Below are 18,567 nucleotides of genomic sequence, written 5' to 3' on the forward strand. Positions count from 1 at the left end.
CTTCGACCAAACTTTTTGGCAATTTGGCGATTTCAAAGTCCCACTGAGGTTGAGATATCAATTTATCACTTTTCGCGATCTGTTAAACTTTTCTGCCTTCCCATTTTATTAGAATTAAGAAGTTCTCGACCAAACACAATGAATACGTGAAAAAACGATTCCTTATCATTGCTTCAATGCGCTAATATAGACCAACTGAGTGCCTCTGTTTTAAGAGAACCAATAAATCAAGCGGAATATTACAGCTGCTGAAGTGTTACTGTTGCGAATTACCGTTAGATGGAATAATATTTGGATGCACATTTATTTTGGAGCAAAGTACAATCTGCGCTTGAATTATCAAAAAACCTTACCCCATATACATTTTTTTTTTCAAACCTCGTACCTCGTAAAGGGTACCCCAAGGCTTCTGCTATCGATAATTTAATTTGAACACTAATTCTGAACCATTGAGAGAAAATTGCTGGGAAATCGCAAATTTCTGATGCAGAAAAGAGAAACTAGCCAGCTACCACGTCGCTGGTTGCTAATGGATTTTCCTGCTGGGTATGTATTTGTATATATCGCATTTGCATGGCGCATACACGTCATCCTGTGTGTAGATGACATCAAAGCAGGCGAACAAAAAACTAGCCAGCCGGGGAGTCAATCAATCAGTTTGGCACTCAGGCAGGCGAATAGCCTTAAAGTGCGGGCAAATGCAGCCGCTTGATTTAGGCTTGCGCCTGCAATTGGCTTCAGCGTTACAACAACACTAAAATTCCACTTGCCATCCTACGAAAGTGAATGAATGCAAATGCATAAAATTCAAAGGAAAGCAGCGAGGAATAGCAGTTTGGCTGCTGGCGGGTATGTTTGGAGGACGAGAGCGAGAGTCAAAAGTTCAAATGATTTTTATCTTCTTTTTTTTTGATTAAACTTTGCATAACCAAGATGGTTTCTTTTGAAGTTTTTCGCTTCCTTTTATTTCCGTTTTTTGTGATTACTTAATGTGGTTAGAGTGCTAACAGGAAGATAGTTGTTGTTTGGAGTTTTTAATCAATACGGTTATTTGCGTAATGTTTGAAATATTTACAAACCTTTGGAAAACGCACTGCTTATTATGTAAAGCTGTTTAAAAAAAGTGTATTATCAATTCTTTTATTTTTTTTTTGTTGTTGTTATTTTTTCAATTTATAATTACTTTAAATTCTAATTATTTTATGTAATTTACGCATATTTTTTAGTAGCATCGCTTTGCTTGTGAAATAGTCATTTGCGTTGTAGCCTACTTTCCAGGACTTTAAATTTAGGCATATTTTCACACACCACTTTACATTTCTAATTAATGCAATATTTACATATTGAAATTTAATATTTTTACATTGGAAACACGTAAGCAGCAAGATTTGCACGCAGCCAACTTTGACGACTAAACACAACTGTCTGCCGCAGTGCCTAAAAGTAGACATCATCCTCATTGGCATATTGATGTTGCCACACTGAAATTCAGAAAAAAAGTTTTTTTTATTTTATCAGATTTTGGTCTACATTTTTTCCGCATTAAAAATTGCGTAATAGGAAATAAATATTCTTAGTATGATTTCGGTCACCGTAGTCGAATGGTTAGTGCGTGATTACCATTCGGGAATGCCTAGGTTCGATACTCCGTGCATGAAACAGCAAAATGATAGAAACAGATTTTTTCTAATAGCTGTCGCCCCTCGGCAAGCAATCGCAAGCCTCCGGCTGTATTTTTGCTATGAAAAAGCTCCTCATAAAAAATATCTGCCGCTAATTATTTATTTTATTGTATTTCAAATTGCTTGATGAAATTTCACCACTTTATATTCGATATAATTTTAGTTTTATTTGTTTTATTTTATCTCACTTTAATTACTTTTTATTTTTTTATTTTTGAAGTGAAACTTCTTAGGCGTCGATGAGAATGGACCAGCGAGAATGGAGAGTAAAATTTCACGGCCATGCAACGTTTTGGGCATTTTCGTTCCGCGAGAGAGAACAAAGATATAACATAGAGGAAAAGGAGAGAGAGAGCTATACCTTATATATATCTTAAATACGCTTTAGGCTATTTTTCCTGAGTTTCTAGTGAGAAATATATTTTTGGTGCCTACTTTTCGGCGTCATATTTCCTTGGTGCCTACTGTTTGGGGCGTTTTTTGGTCCCAATTTTTTTGGTGCCTACTTTTTGGCGCTTATTTCCGTTTCCTGGCTAGTGCTTGTGGGTACTATAAAGTGTTATCCATTCTGGCGTCGGATTTATTGGTATTGCCTTGCGGTAATTTGTGCCGTAGCTGCGGTCCTGGAATCGCTGTGTTTGTGCGGGTGATAAACGCTCGGAGTTGCTGCCACGGTTTGTGCCCGGCGTTTGCCTACACCGGTCGACCCTTCTCCGTTTCCTCTAAATTTTGTCTATTTGTATTATCTACAAATGTCGTGAATTTATTTAGATATATATTCTTTCCCTCTCTCTATCTCTCTCATTCTCTCTCCGGTCTCTGCCTCTTTCTTTGTCTGCCTTGAAAGTTTCACTTCTGTTATGTGTACTGCGCTACACGCAATTTTTTTATTAATTTAATTTTGTCATTTAATTTTAGTTAATCTATATTTTACTCTATTTTATTTCATTTTATTCATATTTTATTTAGTCTATTTTTTTTTTTTTTTTTTTTTTGTACAGATTTGCTCTATTTTACTTTACATTACAAACCTTTTAAATACGTTTCGATTCAGTAATATTATATATATTTTTTTTAATTTTCTGGGGATTCATTTTAATGTAGTAAATTTAATTTTTTTTTTTAACCTTTTACGACATCTCCTGCGAACTGACAGAATTTAATTTGCTATAGCATTTTGTTTTGGCTGATTTCTGTATCACTTTTTTAATATTTATCCCTTTTATTTTATTTTCATTTCTTTTTATTTTTGACTATTAATTAATTTATTTACCAAATTTATTCAAGTTATGATTTGCTTTATCTAATAAAATGGCATCATCACCGATGCGTAAACAGCAGCCAACTTCACGTTCAGCGCTGCCAATTGGCAAATTTTTCACCTTCTCTTTTTCTTTCATTTTTTGCCTCCATTGACGAGTGTCAGCGAATTTATATTTCCTCACAAAAAGTAAGCAATTAGTGCAAAATAATCATGAAAATATCTCCAAAAACTATGTCGGAACGCATATTTATCGTTTGTGTATTTATTTGCAGCCATCAAAATGGAGAACGACGCTGGCGAGTCTGTTGATTTGTACTGCCCCAGGAAATGGTATGTGAACACGTGTTTGCCAACTCGGATAGAGCAGCGATTGGCTTTGCAAACAGCTATTAAATATATTTATTTTCGCTTTACAGCTCTGCTTCGAACAGAATCATCCACGCCAAGGATCATGCTTCAGTGCAATTGAGCATTGTTGATGTTGACCCCGAGACCGGCCGTATGACTGTTGGTTGCAAGACCTACGCCATCTGTGGTGAGATCCGTCGTATGGGCGAATCTGATGATTGTATTGTGCGTCTGGCCAAGAAAGATGGTTTGATTACCAAGTGAGTGCAAAATTGTGCTAAGAAAGTGACGAGAAAAATAACTAATATTTAAATTACTTGCATTTCAGGGCTTTCTAAACGTATATACTTCAATAAAGTTACAGTTTTTAAGATTTTTAACTGGAATATTGTGCGTTTTTTGTTATTAAATGGTGGGTTTTAGGAATGGAGATTTACAGTGATTTGACAAAATAAAAATTTAGAGCAGCTTAGAAAACAGTTTGAATAAATGGGAAGAACGCCTGTAAGATTAAATTAGCAACGGGTTAATGTAGAGGCACACGCACGTAGGTTACTGTTTTGGATACGGAATATGTACTTACATAAATTTATTTTAATTAAAATTGATATACTAAACGCAAAGGTTTTGAGATAGTTTCCAAGTCCATGTTTGGGAAAAGTTACTTGTACTTGCTTTTTTTCATTTCATTTGATTTATTGTCCAAAATCATTTTAACATAGGAGTTTACAAAGTTATGATAAAATTAGATTGTTTAGCATTATCCTAACATACGTTTGTATTTGTCTAGGAGTGTAAAACTTACTTATGTACTGCAATGAGTTGTGATACATTTTTGAAGATATATTGTGTATGTGAATACACTTTGGTTGATTCAAGTATTTTTTTAAGTGTATTCGAATACTACATAAGTTTTCGAAAAAAATATATATTTTTTTAACGTACATTTCATAAAAGCTCATAATAAAAATTTGCGTTCAAAGGGAAATAAATCGCCTCAACCTAACTGCAACTCTGCGCTATTTATACTTGTTTCTAATTAGCAACCCTGCGTTTTGTCATTTTGATTGGAAACGAATGACAGATGTGCCCAATAGAAAAGAGCAAAAGAAAGCGCAGGAAACATTTCATTGATGGAAAATTGTTCGAAGTTGTTCAAACGTTAATCGCACGGAAAGATTTTGTTGACGGGCGCAACTAAACAAAAGAAAAGAAGAAAAAAAAATGCATAAATAAATACAATACAAATGCTAGAATAAACGCAAAATGTAATAATACGGTAATATAAAATAGTTTGTGCGCGAGTGAAGTAGTCCAGGAAAAATCGTTTGTGTAGCTAAGTGGAGTGTATAAGAAACAAAAAAAAAAAAATCTGGTAGCAAACATTGGCTGAGCGCGATAGAAATTTTCCAAACAAGTAATAAAAATATAAATTTATGTAGCAATACAACTTGCAAATTGTTAATACGAAACCCAGTGAACAACTAATAGAAAGCAGGCGCTTCAAACAATTTGCAAGCACAGTCATAGTCAGTGCAAAGTTTGGGCAGAAAACGCAGTCGAAGGCCATTATTCCCAAAATAGATACGCAAGTGCATTCCCCTCCCCCAGATGATTGTGCGTGCGTTGCATTATTTAAAGTGTTACGTGACACGCAACAAAATTTTTGTATATTGAAAAAATACAATACATCTAGCAAAATTATTTTTGCAACATTGTGAAAGTCTGAATTGGCATTCGACGTCATTCGACAGTGCATCAATTTTCTTCAATTCATGCAAACCGGCTTACTCCGTTAGGATTTTGTATCTACTACATTTATCATTTATATTTGCTTATTCCGTCAGTATTATAAGGTAATTTCATAATGCATACGTTTTTGTTGTAATCATGCACATTTCTATTTGATCATATTTTTTTTTATTTCTAGCAGCTTTAATTTATAAATATAATTTTTTAAACGTTTTTTTTTGTTTTTATTTAAGTTTAAGTTTGTAGCTTCTTTGCCAAATAAAAACTTGATCATACCACTTCACCTACTTCACTGTGTACGTCGTCGAATTGAATTGAATGAAGTGAAATGTATTCGTGTAGAAATTTCGCTAATTTTGTATTATTATTCAATGCATTGATTCTTGCCATCTTTTCCTATATCTGTTTAAAAATTCCGTTACATCGTTTCAACGTTCCAACCATAAAGTAAATATGTATGCAGAACTATTGAATGATCCAGACATTTGAACAGCCAACCATGTTTGTATGTGTGTTTGTATATAGCACGACTGTGATGCTTGTGGAGAATGCCCAATTGACTCAACTATCCCAAGTCGTCTTTTAGCAGACTTCTTGCTGCTTGCTTCTGAAATTACTAAAGCAAAGGAGTGCGAAAATCAAAGTTGCAAAATTTTCTTAAATTTATCTGTGCGTTAATGAGCTTCCAAGGCTAACATAAGCTGGGTCGGTAATTGCATGCCAAACAATGAAAAAGTAATAACCTTGTTTGTCTAAAATTGCCAATGCAATGGGTTAACGCTTTTTTCATAATTATTGTGCGATATATTCGTTAATTTGCTGGCAAAGCATTTTTTATCATTTCTTCTTTGCATTGAAAGAGTATTTTTTTTACTTCATTGTTTTCCTAATACAAACACGTAAAATTATTGAGTCATAAGTAAATGCATTTATAATTGCATTATAAGCTATGGGTGCATATATATGTGTGTATGTATATGATAAGCAACAACACAAGTATCTGTATCTAGTTAAAATATACGAAAAATTAACTGCAATATTAACTGACATATTTAGCTGGCAATAGAGCTTTTGCTATGAAATATTTTAAATTGAAGCACTCGCAATGATTTAATATTATAATTAATCAAAACCTATTGTTTATTAACTATTTGAAGCTCTTACAATGAAAATTTTGGTGATAAAGAAAAAAATTTGGATGTAGGTTTGGCAGCCGCACCGCCTTTAGGCGCGGCGATGTTACTCAGACCACGAAAAGCGGCCGTTGTAGCGTCGCATAATTGCACCATATATTTTTAGGAAATGTTGCTGAAGTCACCGGAAAAAATCCTGGTCATTTCGTTGATGCGGACCTGTCAGTTATGGAAAGCAATCGGAGGATTATTTACGTGTTTCAAACTGACGCGTCTTTTGACGCTAACAACTCGATTTTAACAAAATAAAAAATGTTTTTAACCCTCCGTATTTTGGCGCGAGCAACCCGATTTTAACAAATTAAGAAATATTTTTAACCCTCCGTTGGACCCCTTTTTTAAAACCTCCGGTTGGGCACCCGGGTCGGGCCCGACCTCTATATATTTACAGGCATTTGTATGGGAATATGTGGCAAATGCGCCACATTTATTATTCAAAATAAGTAAAAAATAAGTATCTTAGGTATATATTTTTAATTTCTTACCCTTTTCATTGGTTTTGGCATGCATTGAGCTACCTCTCTCTCTCTCTCTTAGCTTCACAGTCTGTGGTGAGCCATAGCTTCATCAACAATCCTCCTCCAATTAGTCTCTCTCTTGCCTCATTTCTCCAATTACGAACGTTCGTCGCTTTTAAGTCTGCTTCTACGTCATGAAGACATCTATTTCTTGGTTGGCCTCTCTTTCTTCCTCTTTCTTTCGTTGTGCATTCTGATGGTGTGGCCAATCCATCTAATCCGCTGCGCTTTAATAAAACGTATTACATTTTCACCACCAATAAGGTTTTCAATTTCATTGTTGTAACGGATGCGATACGTGCCGTTTTCAAGCCGAATAGGACCGTAGATTTTTCTCATTATGGTTATTTCCAATCGCAATAGCTAGTTTACATCATTAACTTTCAGTGTCCAGATTTCAGCACCATACATAAGCAAAAATAATCGCTGAAAATATTTTGGTTTGTGAAAAAAATAATTTTTTTTTTTTCTCTATTTAAACACATTTCGAGGATGGCTGAAGAAAAAACAAAGTTGATTACAATGAAATTTATCGTAAAATATGAAATTATATTTATTTATGGATTCAGTTGAGTTCAAGCAAAACATGTATAAGAGATTTTTGAGTGCAGTTTTCATTCCGGATTCTAGCATACAATACAATAGAAACGAGTTTTTCGACGAAGCTTTTCGCCTCCTTGTAGACAAACACGACAATCTCGCTTCGATGTGAGTGTCTCGGCTCCGGTTGGTTGGTTGGTTAACTACAATATTCTCAGGGAGAGTAATGGGTTTGCTGAAAAATGATTCCATAGCCCAACGAGTAGAGAGTTGTGAAAATAACGGCTGGATTATTCATACGATTTTCGATGTTTGCAAGAACCATTGAGTTCGATAAAGTCGCCAGAAAATTTCATCTCGCATCACTTTTTCTAAGCCCCTCACCTTCCTTGCATATACAAAGCGTTGCCAATGCCATGCAATTTAACATGCCCCAAAAGTAAGCAAAGGTCCATCGACTTGTTGGCCGTTTCGATGTCAAATGTGTGACCATTTGATCCATGCAATCGGCGCCAGCTTTGGGTGCATTATAATAAATAATGGGCGTTGGTTTTTTTGCTTCACCTTCACAATCTTTGCTACAATGAATGGTGGAAAGTAAATGAACCGCTCTATTCTTTTGTCGGACATAGCTGCTGATTGTAACAAGGTTTTTCATGAAAACCAAATAATGACGAAAGCACTGGGCAAGTATTGTGCTTTTTCATTTCTGGTGGAGTGCAGCGTTTGTACCAACTAATGCAAGTCCTATAGCAGCGAGGCGCTTAGCTCTATTGGATGTGGCGAAAAAGTTAACGGCTATTATTGTACGACCACTGTTCGCGTATTGGTTGGATAATTGCACCCATCATTGTCTGGCGCAATCGACTCTTGCAATAAATCGTCCTTAATCTCTTCATCGCTGCCAAGTATTAAATTTTGCTCGATTATTTCTTCCTGCTGAATATCGGCAGCATCTTCCTCAGTAAATAATCACCATCTCTATCATCGGCAACACCAAATGGATCCACTTTATCATCGTTGTTTTCATCTAAACTTCCACGACGGATATTAGTATCCAAACCCGAAGAAAGTCGGTTGTCCTGTTCGAGAATCATTTTTAAAATGTTATATCCATAAATCGATAGAAAATTAAATTATAGGAAGCTATCTGGAAACTGAAATCGTTAGCTATGATAGAAATATGTTGAATTGACGTCCAATGCATTGATTAGGGGGGGGACAGACCTGGGTACCTAGCGGAGGGCTAAAATAGTGAAATACTTAACTTTTATTTTCGTTAATAGCATGGAAAATAAATATACATAGTATGTTACTGTCGATAATTTTTTTTTTTAACAAATTTTTAATAACTAATAAAAATTATTTTAATACCTACTTTTGAACTCACGACAGTTGGTTTTAAGTAACTGGAGTTACCCGGATTTATGTATATTCGGGTGAGAAAAACCCCTCTAGCAGCCTTTTTCAAATATCAAAAATGAATGCTACTGCAAAAATAACAATAAATACTAACTTTGGTTCTGAATTATAGTTGCAACCAAGCCGGATGTAAGGTTTTACGGAGAACTGCTAAAACAACAACAACGTTACGGAAAATTTCTATGCGAACTCAATAAGTCCCGATTTACACAGAAACATCTGGAAGGGAGACACTGGAAACTCTTTTGATGTTTAATTCGAGGTCAGACGTGCAAAATTGTTTCATTGCTTTTGACAGTTACTTTTTTAAGTTAGTCAATACGAATAAGAAGCACAAAACGTGTCGTCAGTACGGGAAACAAAAACCCCCTCCCCTTCTCTTTTCCATCCTTCTCCCACGAACAAAATGTTAACATGTGTAAATTGGGACTAAGCAAGTTTTGAAACATCCTTTCCTCCCGGTGCAATAAAAGCAGGTCCTGGGATGACATTCAGTATTTTGATACCCTTATAAGGTCCCATTTTCGTTACTAAAAGTAAATGAGGCCTATCATGACTGTTTTGCGGAATGATCTTAATACAAAGAACAACCCCAATGTGCTTAATTTTTACGCTGCCTGCATGCACCAACTACAGTAACCACCTTCTCTCACTCTCGCTTATTCCAGCTTAGGTAGCCTGGCGTAACAGCCAATCGGAATGTTTTGCTTTCGGGCCTATTACTTCATTATTTTGACGGCACAACTCCACCAATCCCAACCCCCACACAGGTTTATCAATGCTCTGGCAAAAAAAAACATTTTTTTCTTAGCTTAATTTTTATATCAAATGCCAGTGAGTTGTTTTGGATTGCAGTTGAAGTGCTACAAATTAAAAGGAGCTGAAACTGATTTTCTCTAAGATACTGAAGCCTAGTACAGGAAGAGTTAAGCGAAATGCGTATGTAGGACTAATGGCTGAAACAATAGACGCTCTTGGCTGGGTTAAACACTTTGCGATTCTGCTATTTGGGGGTTGAGTGTAAAGTCTTACTATTGTATTCTAATTAGTTAATATTTATTAAATTTGAATACTGCCTAATTTTCCAGCATCTAAACCTAATAAAATACTATTATATTTAATTGTTGTGACGATCAACCGAATTTTCGTCGAGTGCTATCCGCAAAGAAACACCAAATACCATGTACATATCCACATAGACTAGGTAGCATGCATACATACATTTTAGTGTGCATTGATTTTTTTTACTACATCCAAACGTCTGGTTTGGCAGCATAAAAAACCAAACGAGTTTTGCGCAATAATCTCTTCTACGACTACTTTTTTGCTGAAGCAGATCTGAAATTATTATTTTTTGTGCAATCTTTTTCAACTTAAACCAAGCTGTACAAATTTTAGACCTCAAAAAATAGCAAGACGAAATATTAACGAAAATTAAAAAAAAAACTGTTTGCATTTGTTTTCGTGCCAAATTACTTTTTATACTTGAAAAATTCATTTGTACGTATTTTAGAGAGTAAAAACAAAAACAATAAATAAATACAAACTTAGTTAAAAACAAATTTTTGCAAGCACATTTGTTGATGTTCTCTTTGTGGTTAGCTTTTTTTGTATGGTGACTCGCCGACGTTAACGCGTAAGCAAATACGTATGAATGTATGTGTGGGTATGTGTGCAAGTGATAAAAAATAAAATCCAGCAAACAAGACAGTGGCAACAGCGTGTCATTCATTCTAAGTGCGCTTGCACCGAAAGTGCACGCGAAAAGTACTTAAAAAGTGAATGGCTACTCACCAAGCAGGTACATATGTACTCACTCCACTCTGTATATGCGTATGTATGGATGTGTGCATATAAAAATAGGAGCGTATGAAATGAGCAAGTACACAAGTACCGCATGCTTACGGAATGAAGTACATACCAATAAGTACATACATATACACACACATATACATATATCGTACATATGTATGTATATGCAATTGTACAAAATGCAGACATACGGAACACAAAGCACAGCTATAAAGTCATTTGTTAACCAATACCGCGCTCAGTTTGATTGTTCGGTTGATTTAATGATTGGCAGTTTGAGTATTGGTAATTTTTGTTTTATTGTTGTAATAGTAGTGGTAGAAGTTATTCATTTTAAATGTGATTGGTTTTTTGGTGAGTTCATAACCGAGGGCAAGAACATTTAACACTCAATCTTCAATCCACGTTGAACTGTTCTCATATATTTGTTGCAAAAAAAATCTGTTATATTTGGGGTGAGAGAGAAATATTATACGTATCCGTTATTTACGAGTAAAGAGATTTTTACCAAATTGTTGTAAAAACAATTGTGTTATATTTGGGGCGAGAGAGAAATACAGATCCGTTATTTTTTACGGTATAATAAAATGTATTATATTTGGGGTGAGAGATGAATGCATATCCGCCATTTACGGGGAGGGAGATTTTTACCAAATTGTTTTAAAAAATTGTGTTATATTTAGACCGAGAGAGAAATACAGACCCGAAAGAGATTTTTTAGCAGATTTTGTTTGTTACCCGGTGAGTGTACTTAAATATTGTCATTAATCCATCAGGTGTGTGTTTAAGACGTCGTCCGTAAGCACACAAGTGATATTTTCACATGTATTTTGGAGCCACTAGGGTTCCACCTCGAGTCTGGCGAGATGATAATTATGTATGCGTTCGCCTCACAGTATTTCGTTCTTGTTGTTTTGATTGTAACAGCTTAAAATATTCCCCAATAACTTTTCAGAAATACTGCTGAAGTTACAGCTTTTGGCCGAGCATAAACTTACGTCTTTCCAGTAACATCCAACCAACCGTCGTGAGAAGGCACAATACTTCGTATAAGCCCACTGCTGTTAAAGTCTAAGGAAATATTTGAAAGAGAAATATTTTGTTCGTGGGAGAAGAACGGAACGGGGAAGAGAGAGGAGGTTTTTGTTTCTCATTCTGGTGACGTGCTTTGTGCTTCTTATTCGTATTGCCAATCTTAAAGAAGTAACTGTCAAAAGCAATTAATGTTGCCGACAACAATTTAGCCCGCGTAACCGCGAATGAAACATCAAAAGACCACATACAGTGTCTCCCGTGCAGATGTGTCTGTGTGTAATTCGGAACTATGATGACATCGGATTTATACACGATGGAGAGAATTCAGAAGGTGGCAATACTCGGTTGTTAGTCAATTAAACAGAAAGAGGTTTTGAGATTACGTAATTGTAAAGCTTTTTTTAATACTTTAATGTTACTATACTTCGGTTATATCACTTCAACTCGTTTGAAGTGCGAGCTGATACCGTCTGTTACTAAAAACAAAAACACTACAAATAATAAAATGTAAATAGTGAACAATTTTCTGAATATTTTGTAAAAATGCAAGACAATCGACACACAGAGTTTTTGTTTTTTAAATTTTTTTTTTATTTAAATTTCTTTTTTATTTTTTATTTATTTTTTTTTTTAATTAATAAATTTTTTTTTATCAACAAGTGTAAACACACTACTTTTGTGAAATGGTTTTTGAGGAAACCTCGAACTGTTACTTTTGAGTTAATCGATCCTCCGAACTACTGCGTATTCCAGGGGTTTCTCGGAGCTTCCTTCAAATATCTCCTACATTCGAAAGAAGCAAAAAACAGACTTTAAACAGACAAAGTTTAAAAATTATGGATGACCCTAATAATATTTATACCTCTTGCATGTATTAGTTATAATATTTTATCTTTCAAATTATTGTTTTTTTTATCATTTATTCCCTCACATATGCCTACATGCTCTTTAACACCGCAAATATGTCTGTATGTATTTGCAGAAAAGTCGTATGCGATTGTTTATTCATGCCACTCGGCTCTGTTTTTGAGTGCAACTGTACTTAGCAATTTGCTTATTCTATCTAAGTACAACACTTAAGTGCATACATACATACTTAGATACATCATACATATTGAATTTTTGCATATGGATACACAATTAGTCGCTTGTGTGTCGCTTGACTTATAAAGTGGCAGTGTCGACAGCTCGTATACAAACAAACACCGTGCAACAAAGGAAATTTTCAAAAAAAGCTTCGTTGGCTTCGGGCGTCTCGTATCTCATAAATGTGACCAGTTATAAGCGTTTACTTACTTCTTCATTTTGCACCACTTCTGGTGGCTTCCTTCTTCCGCTTTTCTTTTTTTTTTAATTTTTACCTCCGGGTTTAGGTTTGATTCCTATAGATTTTACTTAAAAAGAGCATACAAATTTTCAACCGCAAGAAATTTTATTCGTTTGATTTTTGAACCCAAAAAATTTTATTTTACCACTTTCTTTCATTATTTTGTATACGAGTTTTTGTAACTTTGTCGGATTACTTGCAATGGCTACTTGCAACACCCAAGTAGGAGAGGCAATTATCCATGAAATATACGCATTCGGATGTAGAAGAAATCAAATTTCCAATGGGATAGAGTAAACTGGTATTTTAAAAAGTCTACTTACAAGCCCGACTCAACTATTTCGATGGTTACCAGAGCGCGCGTCATTTTTGATATCTGTTTTACCAAAACGGAATCGCTGAAAACACCGCTGGATACTGCATTGGATCCATAAAAAGCACACAGTTTTTGACCCCAGCAGGCGTTCAAGTCTTTTGACTTTGGACAAAGAGGTATTGGAGAATGTATCGAATTTTTTATTTTTACCTTTATTTTGAGCGTTGTGACACAACTAGCTTTCCGTACACAAAACGGCCAAAGAATTTTTTTCTAATATTAATGTCACTTTTCACTAGCTGTATGAGCCAATGCAACGTGCGAGGATCCTTTAAAAGTCAGTGCAAAAATAATAACTATTGAACTCCTTTTTTTTATGACAGAGTCACCTTTTAGGCTTATACACTTCGTCCAACCCACTTCTAGTTTGTTGATTCCCTCCAAATAATAGTTTTTGTCCAAGTATGAAAAATAGCGTTTCAGCAATCACCTCCTCGTTTTAATAAAATCCTTTTCCCGCCAGCCATATCTTCACAAATAGTAGGTACTCCGAGGGATCTGAGGGACCCAAGTCAGTAGAATAGGGTGGATGTGAAACGAGTTAGAACTCTATTTCCATACATTTTGCGACAACTGCTGAGGCGTGTGTTGGTGCGTTGTCGTGATGGAAAAGGAAAATCGCTCGGCTTCCTCGATTTCAATGAATGCCAAACACAAAGAAGTATACCAGTCTGGCTGAAACTTGGTGTGTGTTCTTTCAAGAGATGCTACAATAGTAACTAAACATAACCTCGACACGCGCCAGTAGTTCTATCTCTCTAATTTTGTAAGAATTTTTCGAACGATCCTCGTACATATTGTTAGATATGGACAACTAAAGATATAATATTTAGCGAAACGTAGTCAGAACTTTTCACTTAATATAATATGCAGACCTAAGATAGAGTCGTCTATAGAGTACTACTCAATCTTCCAATATGATAAAGTATCGAAAAATAAAACTCTTTCAAATCAAGGAAAGATCTTTAAAACAACCTATACACTAACTTTCGAAACTCTTACTAGAAAAACTTATTATCCAGTCTAAAGTTTGTGGTAACTTCTTTATGAACCCACAGCAGCTGTATTTATATCATATAAAAAAATGAGAAAATTCGATTCCAATGTAGACCCTGTCCTGCTTCGATTGTAAGATTTTGATCACGGCCCTTGATTGCCAAGGTATCTGCTGGCAACCTCTTCACGAACTCCACCAACTATAGTACTCTGCCTGATCTGGATGATTTACAACCATACAGAGAAATGGTAAGAAAAGGTTCTTCGCCCTAACCCCAAAAGGTGTTTCATGGATGTAAGTAATTGTATTCGCCGAAGTTCAGAGAGCTTGGGCGTGGTATTTTTGCTATTATATTCAAATTATGTAGTCTGTTCGATAGTTACTTTTCCCAAATAGTGGTCAAACCTTAGGGAACGGGTGCAAGTCTTCGAGAAATTTTTCTAACCAGAATGGAATAAAAATAACATTTTCTCCGATAGTCAAGCCGGGATCAAGGCTCTGACGACGCCATGGTGCAGAACGAAATTAGTAAACTCTTATAAGGAGGAGATCAAATCTCTTGGATGTGCAGGTAACATTTCTCTGATCTAGGAACATAGAGGAAAATGAAATTGCTGCCAGGAAGGGGACTGAATTGGCCTCAGAGACTTCCTCCCCGGTCATCGGCATCCCCCTGACAGGAACTGGGCATATTATTTCTCAGAAAAGCGCAGAAAAGATGGAGCTCCATTTCTTTGTGTTCTATTTCAAAGACCCTGTGGCCCTAGTACTATAGACGGACAACGCAGAAACTCCTTCCACGCCATTCAATTTCCGAACTCGTAGCTGCGTTTACCGGTCATTCGACAATGGGTACACACGCGGAAGAGTTAAGTTTTCCATTTAATCCCCATTGAAGAAGCTGTGGGCACCTTTCACAGGAGACTGCCGTAAATGTCCGGGTTTGGCAGCTAGATGATTAAGGCCACTGGGCGCTCCTTTCTTCGACAGTCTGGGACAGTGCGCCAACCTAAATCCCATCAGTCTTCTCCATTATATCAACAGCTTTGGATGGCTGTACATAACAGCCTGTTGGAGGTCTCATAATGGTATCATAAAAGCGCTTTAGTACTATTTGAGGAGTGCTAGACCGGCACTTCAACCATTTCACCTACCTAACCATGGAATAAAAGTGTACGAAAATACAAAGTTTAATGCGCTGCACTATTAATTTTTTTACACAGTGCTCGTACTATACATACATGCATACATACCTACACATATGCATATTATATTAACATATGTATGTATTACGGCATTGACAAGAATGACTGAATGGCTACGTATGATAGTATAAAAACATCAGCATATGAAATTATTCCCACTAGGAAGCGAAGGAAATTAATGCATATTCCTAACTAAGTTCATACAAAGCGTGCAATGTAAAACAGCTTAAATGCTTTAATGCATATAAATATGTAGATATGTATGCAGAAAGATATACCCTGCAGAGAAACCTGTAGTCACTGCTTAGTAACCTGCTTTCAGCTTACTAAATCTTGAAAGCTTATTCGCCAGATTTCTTCGATATTAAAGAGAAGGCGGAATGGGTGTTGCGTAAAAAATCTATTCAAATATTCATATTAAAGGCTGGTGGATCCCACTCGAATTCTTCCATCAATGACTCATGATACTAAAGCGCTTTTTACAACTTAAGTGAGGCCGATACTGGAATATGATTCATTTAGTTTGAAACCCGCATCACCAAATTTACAGGAATAGGACGTGATTTTCTCTTTGCAATAGTCGGCTAGTCTGGTGATGCTAGTCGTAGAATAATGCTACAAGTGATATTTACACAACCCTTTGCTTCTGCCGACAGATAATGCGTTGAGTCTTACTGTAGAAGAACGAATTCAAGCAGCTAATAGACTTATAAAACTTTTCACATCAAAACTCGGAGAATAAAAAACGGTAGTTCGCCCGGTGCTGTGCTATGGATGTTGAATGAAAAAGATAAGAAATAACTGCAGACATTTGAAAGGAAAGTTCTCAGAAAAATTTTTGACGCAATCGAAGCGAATGGCGCATACGATGGAATGATGGACTAGACGAACTTATTAATGGCGTAAATGTAGTACGTTACATTAAAGCGTAACGAATGCGATGTCTAGGCCACGTTATGAGAATGTACAGTTTAAGGCCGGCGGGCCAATTAGATGTCCTAAATTCAGTAGTTTTCGCGAAGCGTTGTAGGATGAGAAGAAAAACAATTAGCCAAATGAAGTTTTGGGGATAGTTTAATATATATTTGAACTAAAAAAAAAAAAATTGTACAATCTCCAACAATATATTGTAAGCCGAGTTATCAATAGATTCCCAGAGCGCCTTGCCACTGAAGTATCCAACTTCTGTACAAGATACAACTTGCAATTTTCATCTGAAAACAAAAAAAAAAAAAGATTATTAATTTTGATGTAATTATCTTCGATGTGAACTAAGAAAATTGGGAGAAACTCGTAAAATTCGAATTTTTGGGGAAGGTAGAAAAAAAGTGGTTTTTCAAGGAAAAAAAACTCTTCAACTGGGTAAAAAAGTCGCTTAAAAAAAGTTTTTGGATGTTTTTTTTAGTTCACATAGAAGAGAAAACAATACTGAAGATAACGCATTTTGAATGAAATGGATAGCTCGTTTAGTTTTTTTGCAATCGTGTACATAAATTAGGTAAAATCGTGAAAATGAAAAGCCGAGAAAACGCGCTTCAAAGTCAACAATAAGCGCACGGTTGCTCGACGCCGCACTACGCTCGGCTCTGTAGCTCTGCAAATACTTGGAATTTAACTCTGAAAATTTGTGTCTCATGTTCTTGAATATCTAAGCTATTGATTTCAGGAAAAAAAAATCGATTTTTTTGACCTTTTAATTGGCCCGCCGGCCTTAAGAGCCCAAAGGAAAATTCTGGAGGCGACCACCAAGAACGAGGTGAATTAATGAAGTGAAAGAAGCCCGGGAACAGCTTAATCTAAAGAACTGGAAGGAAGCAGCAACGGATAGAACAGCATGGAGGTGTACTGCTCAGCAGGCATCATTATGATGATTTCTTCTGCCGAATGTTCACAATTATCTTCTTTCTAGAATATCAAAGCACTTTAGGTCTTCTTTTTATCATCAATCATAGAAAGCGAATTATGACCTTAACAAACCATCTCGATTTTCACTCTCATCTCATCACTTTTGATATATTAGGCTCGTTTTCATCGTCAATAAATGATTAACGATTTTTTATTCCGCCTACAAATTTTTTCCGTATCTGAATAGATTTAGAACTCGACACTCAAAAAATACCTGCATTATCACCGCGAGAATAAAAATGATTCTTACGGCTTGTGGGCTGCGTCACTCGTGTTATTTTTATAATATCTATAAGGAGATCCTTTTTGAAATAGTCACTCAGGTGTTTGCATGTTTTGAAGTATTTTCTACTTCTGCATCGATAGCGATAAAATATCCTCAAGCTTTGTCACTTGAGTCCGCGGTCAGTGCCTACGTTAAAAGGTGTGCCCATGATATTTTTTCCTGTAGCTAAAGGTTAGCTAATAACCCAGCCCTCATAAACTGACTGAATTTTGTACGCTTTAATGACTTTTTGTGATGTCTGCTGCGGAATTTTAATGAAGTTTTGCGTGCGTTTTTTTTTTTCTGTTTTTTTTTTTGTTTTTTTCTGTTTTTTTTTTTTTTTTTTTTTTGAAAACGGACCTTTTTTACCCATTAAAAAATCATAGAAAAATAAGCACTAAAAAACCTACTCACTTTTATTCAGAATACTCCAACTATACCTTAAAAATAGTTCTCTGAAGAAGTCTTTAACTTATTTTTACCAAACCACTAAAAAGTGACTCTCTACTGGGTCACACAATTTTTTCATTGGATCCACTTATTTTTATAGTTGTAACAGTATAAAAATTCCCTATAAATGTTTGGGGAATGCTGTTGAAGTTACAGTCGTTGGCCGGATTTAAATTCAAGTCCTTCCGGTAACTTAAAACCGACTGTAGCGTTCGCTGTAGGCCGTAAATACTATCGGTCGACTTGAGCCTTATGAATTTTGTATTAAAAAGGTATAAGTCGTTTTCCTCTCCTACATAAAAATTAGTTTTCTGTTATAGAAGGAGGATAATGTTTCACTGTGCATATCTTTGTTAAAAATAGATTTTTCATCATTCATAATTCAGTGTCCTGGGACTGTACATTCAATTATATTTTAGCGAATTTCAAATGTGTTAGTCGCACTCGCAAGTCAGCCTGAAGTCACTTTGTGTCAT

At 35.6% G+C, this 18,567-nt stretch overlaps 3 protein-coding genes across 7 annotated transcripts in view; 2 read left to right on the forward strand and 1 right to left on the reverse strand.

The window, feature by feature from the left end:
* Nucleotides 1-1,404, reverse strand: part of LOC128863063 (ankyrin repeat domain-containing protein 29) — a 94,606-nt gene extending 93,202 nt beyond the window's left edge. Inside the window, exon 1 of the mRNA XM_054101963.1 lies at nucleotides 1,080-1,404. The gene's annotated coding sequence lies outside the window, so the exon portion shown is untranslated. The remainder of the gene's footprint in view (nucleotides 1-1,079) is intronic.
* Nucleotides 1,405-3,031: 1,627 nt separating this feature from the next.
* On the forward strand, nucleotides 3,032-3,680 carry LOC128865200 (40S ribosomal protein S21). The gene is made up of 4 exons (XM_054105312.1): nucleotides 3,032-3,132; nucleotides 3,219-3,276; nucleotides 3,363-3,554; nucleotides 3,623-3,680. Exons 2-4 carry the CDS (start codon nucleotides 3,227-3,229, stop codon nucleotides 3,630-3,632), a joined length of 252 nt encoding a protein of 83 aa, XP_053961287.1. The 5' UTR covers nucleotides 3,032-3,132; nucleotides 3,219-3,226; the 3' UTR covers nucleotides 3,633-3,680.
* Nucleotides 3,681-3,761: 81 nt separating this feature from the next.
* LOC128865199 (uncharacterized) overlaps nucleotides 3,762-18,567 on the forward strand; it is a 107,141-nt gene continuing 92,335 nt past the window's right edge. For 3 of the 5 annotated variants that reach the window (XR_008454769.1, XM_054105307.1, XM_054105306.1), the window contains exon 1: nucleotides 3,762-5,150. The gene's annotated coding sequence lies outside the window, so the exon portion shown is untranslated. The remainder of the gene's footprint in view (nucleotides 5,151-18,567) is intronic. The other 2 variants (XM_054105309.1, XM_054105311.1) reach the window with 1 other exon arrangement.

Source organism: Anastrepha ludens, chromosome 5 (genome assembly GCF_028408465.1).
Source record: "Anastrepha ludens isolate Willacy chromosome 5, idAnaLude1.1, whole genome shotgun sequence".
In the NCBI taxonomy this organism is placed as follows: Eukaryota; Metazoa; Arthropoda; class Insecta; order Diptera; family Tephritidae; genus Anastrepha; species Anastrepha ludens.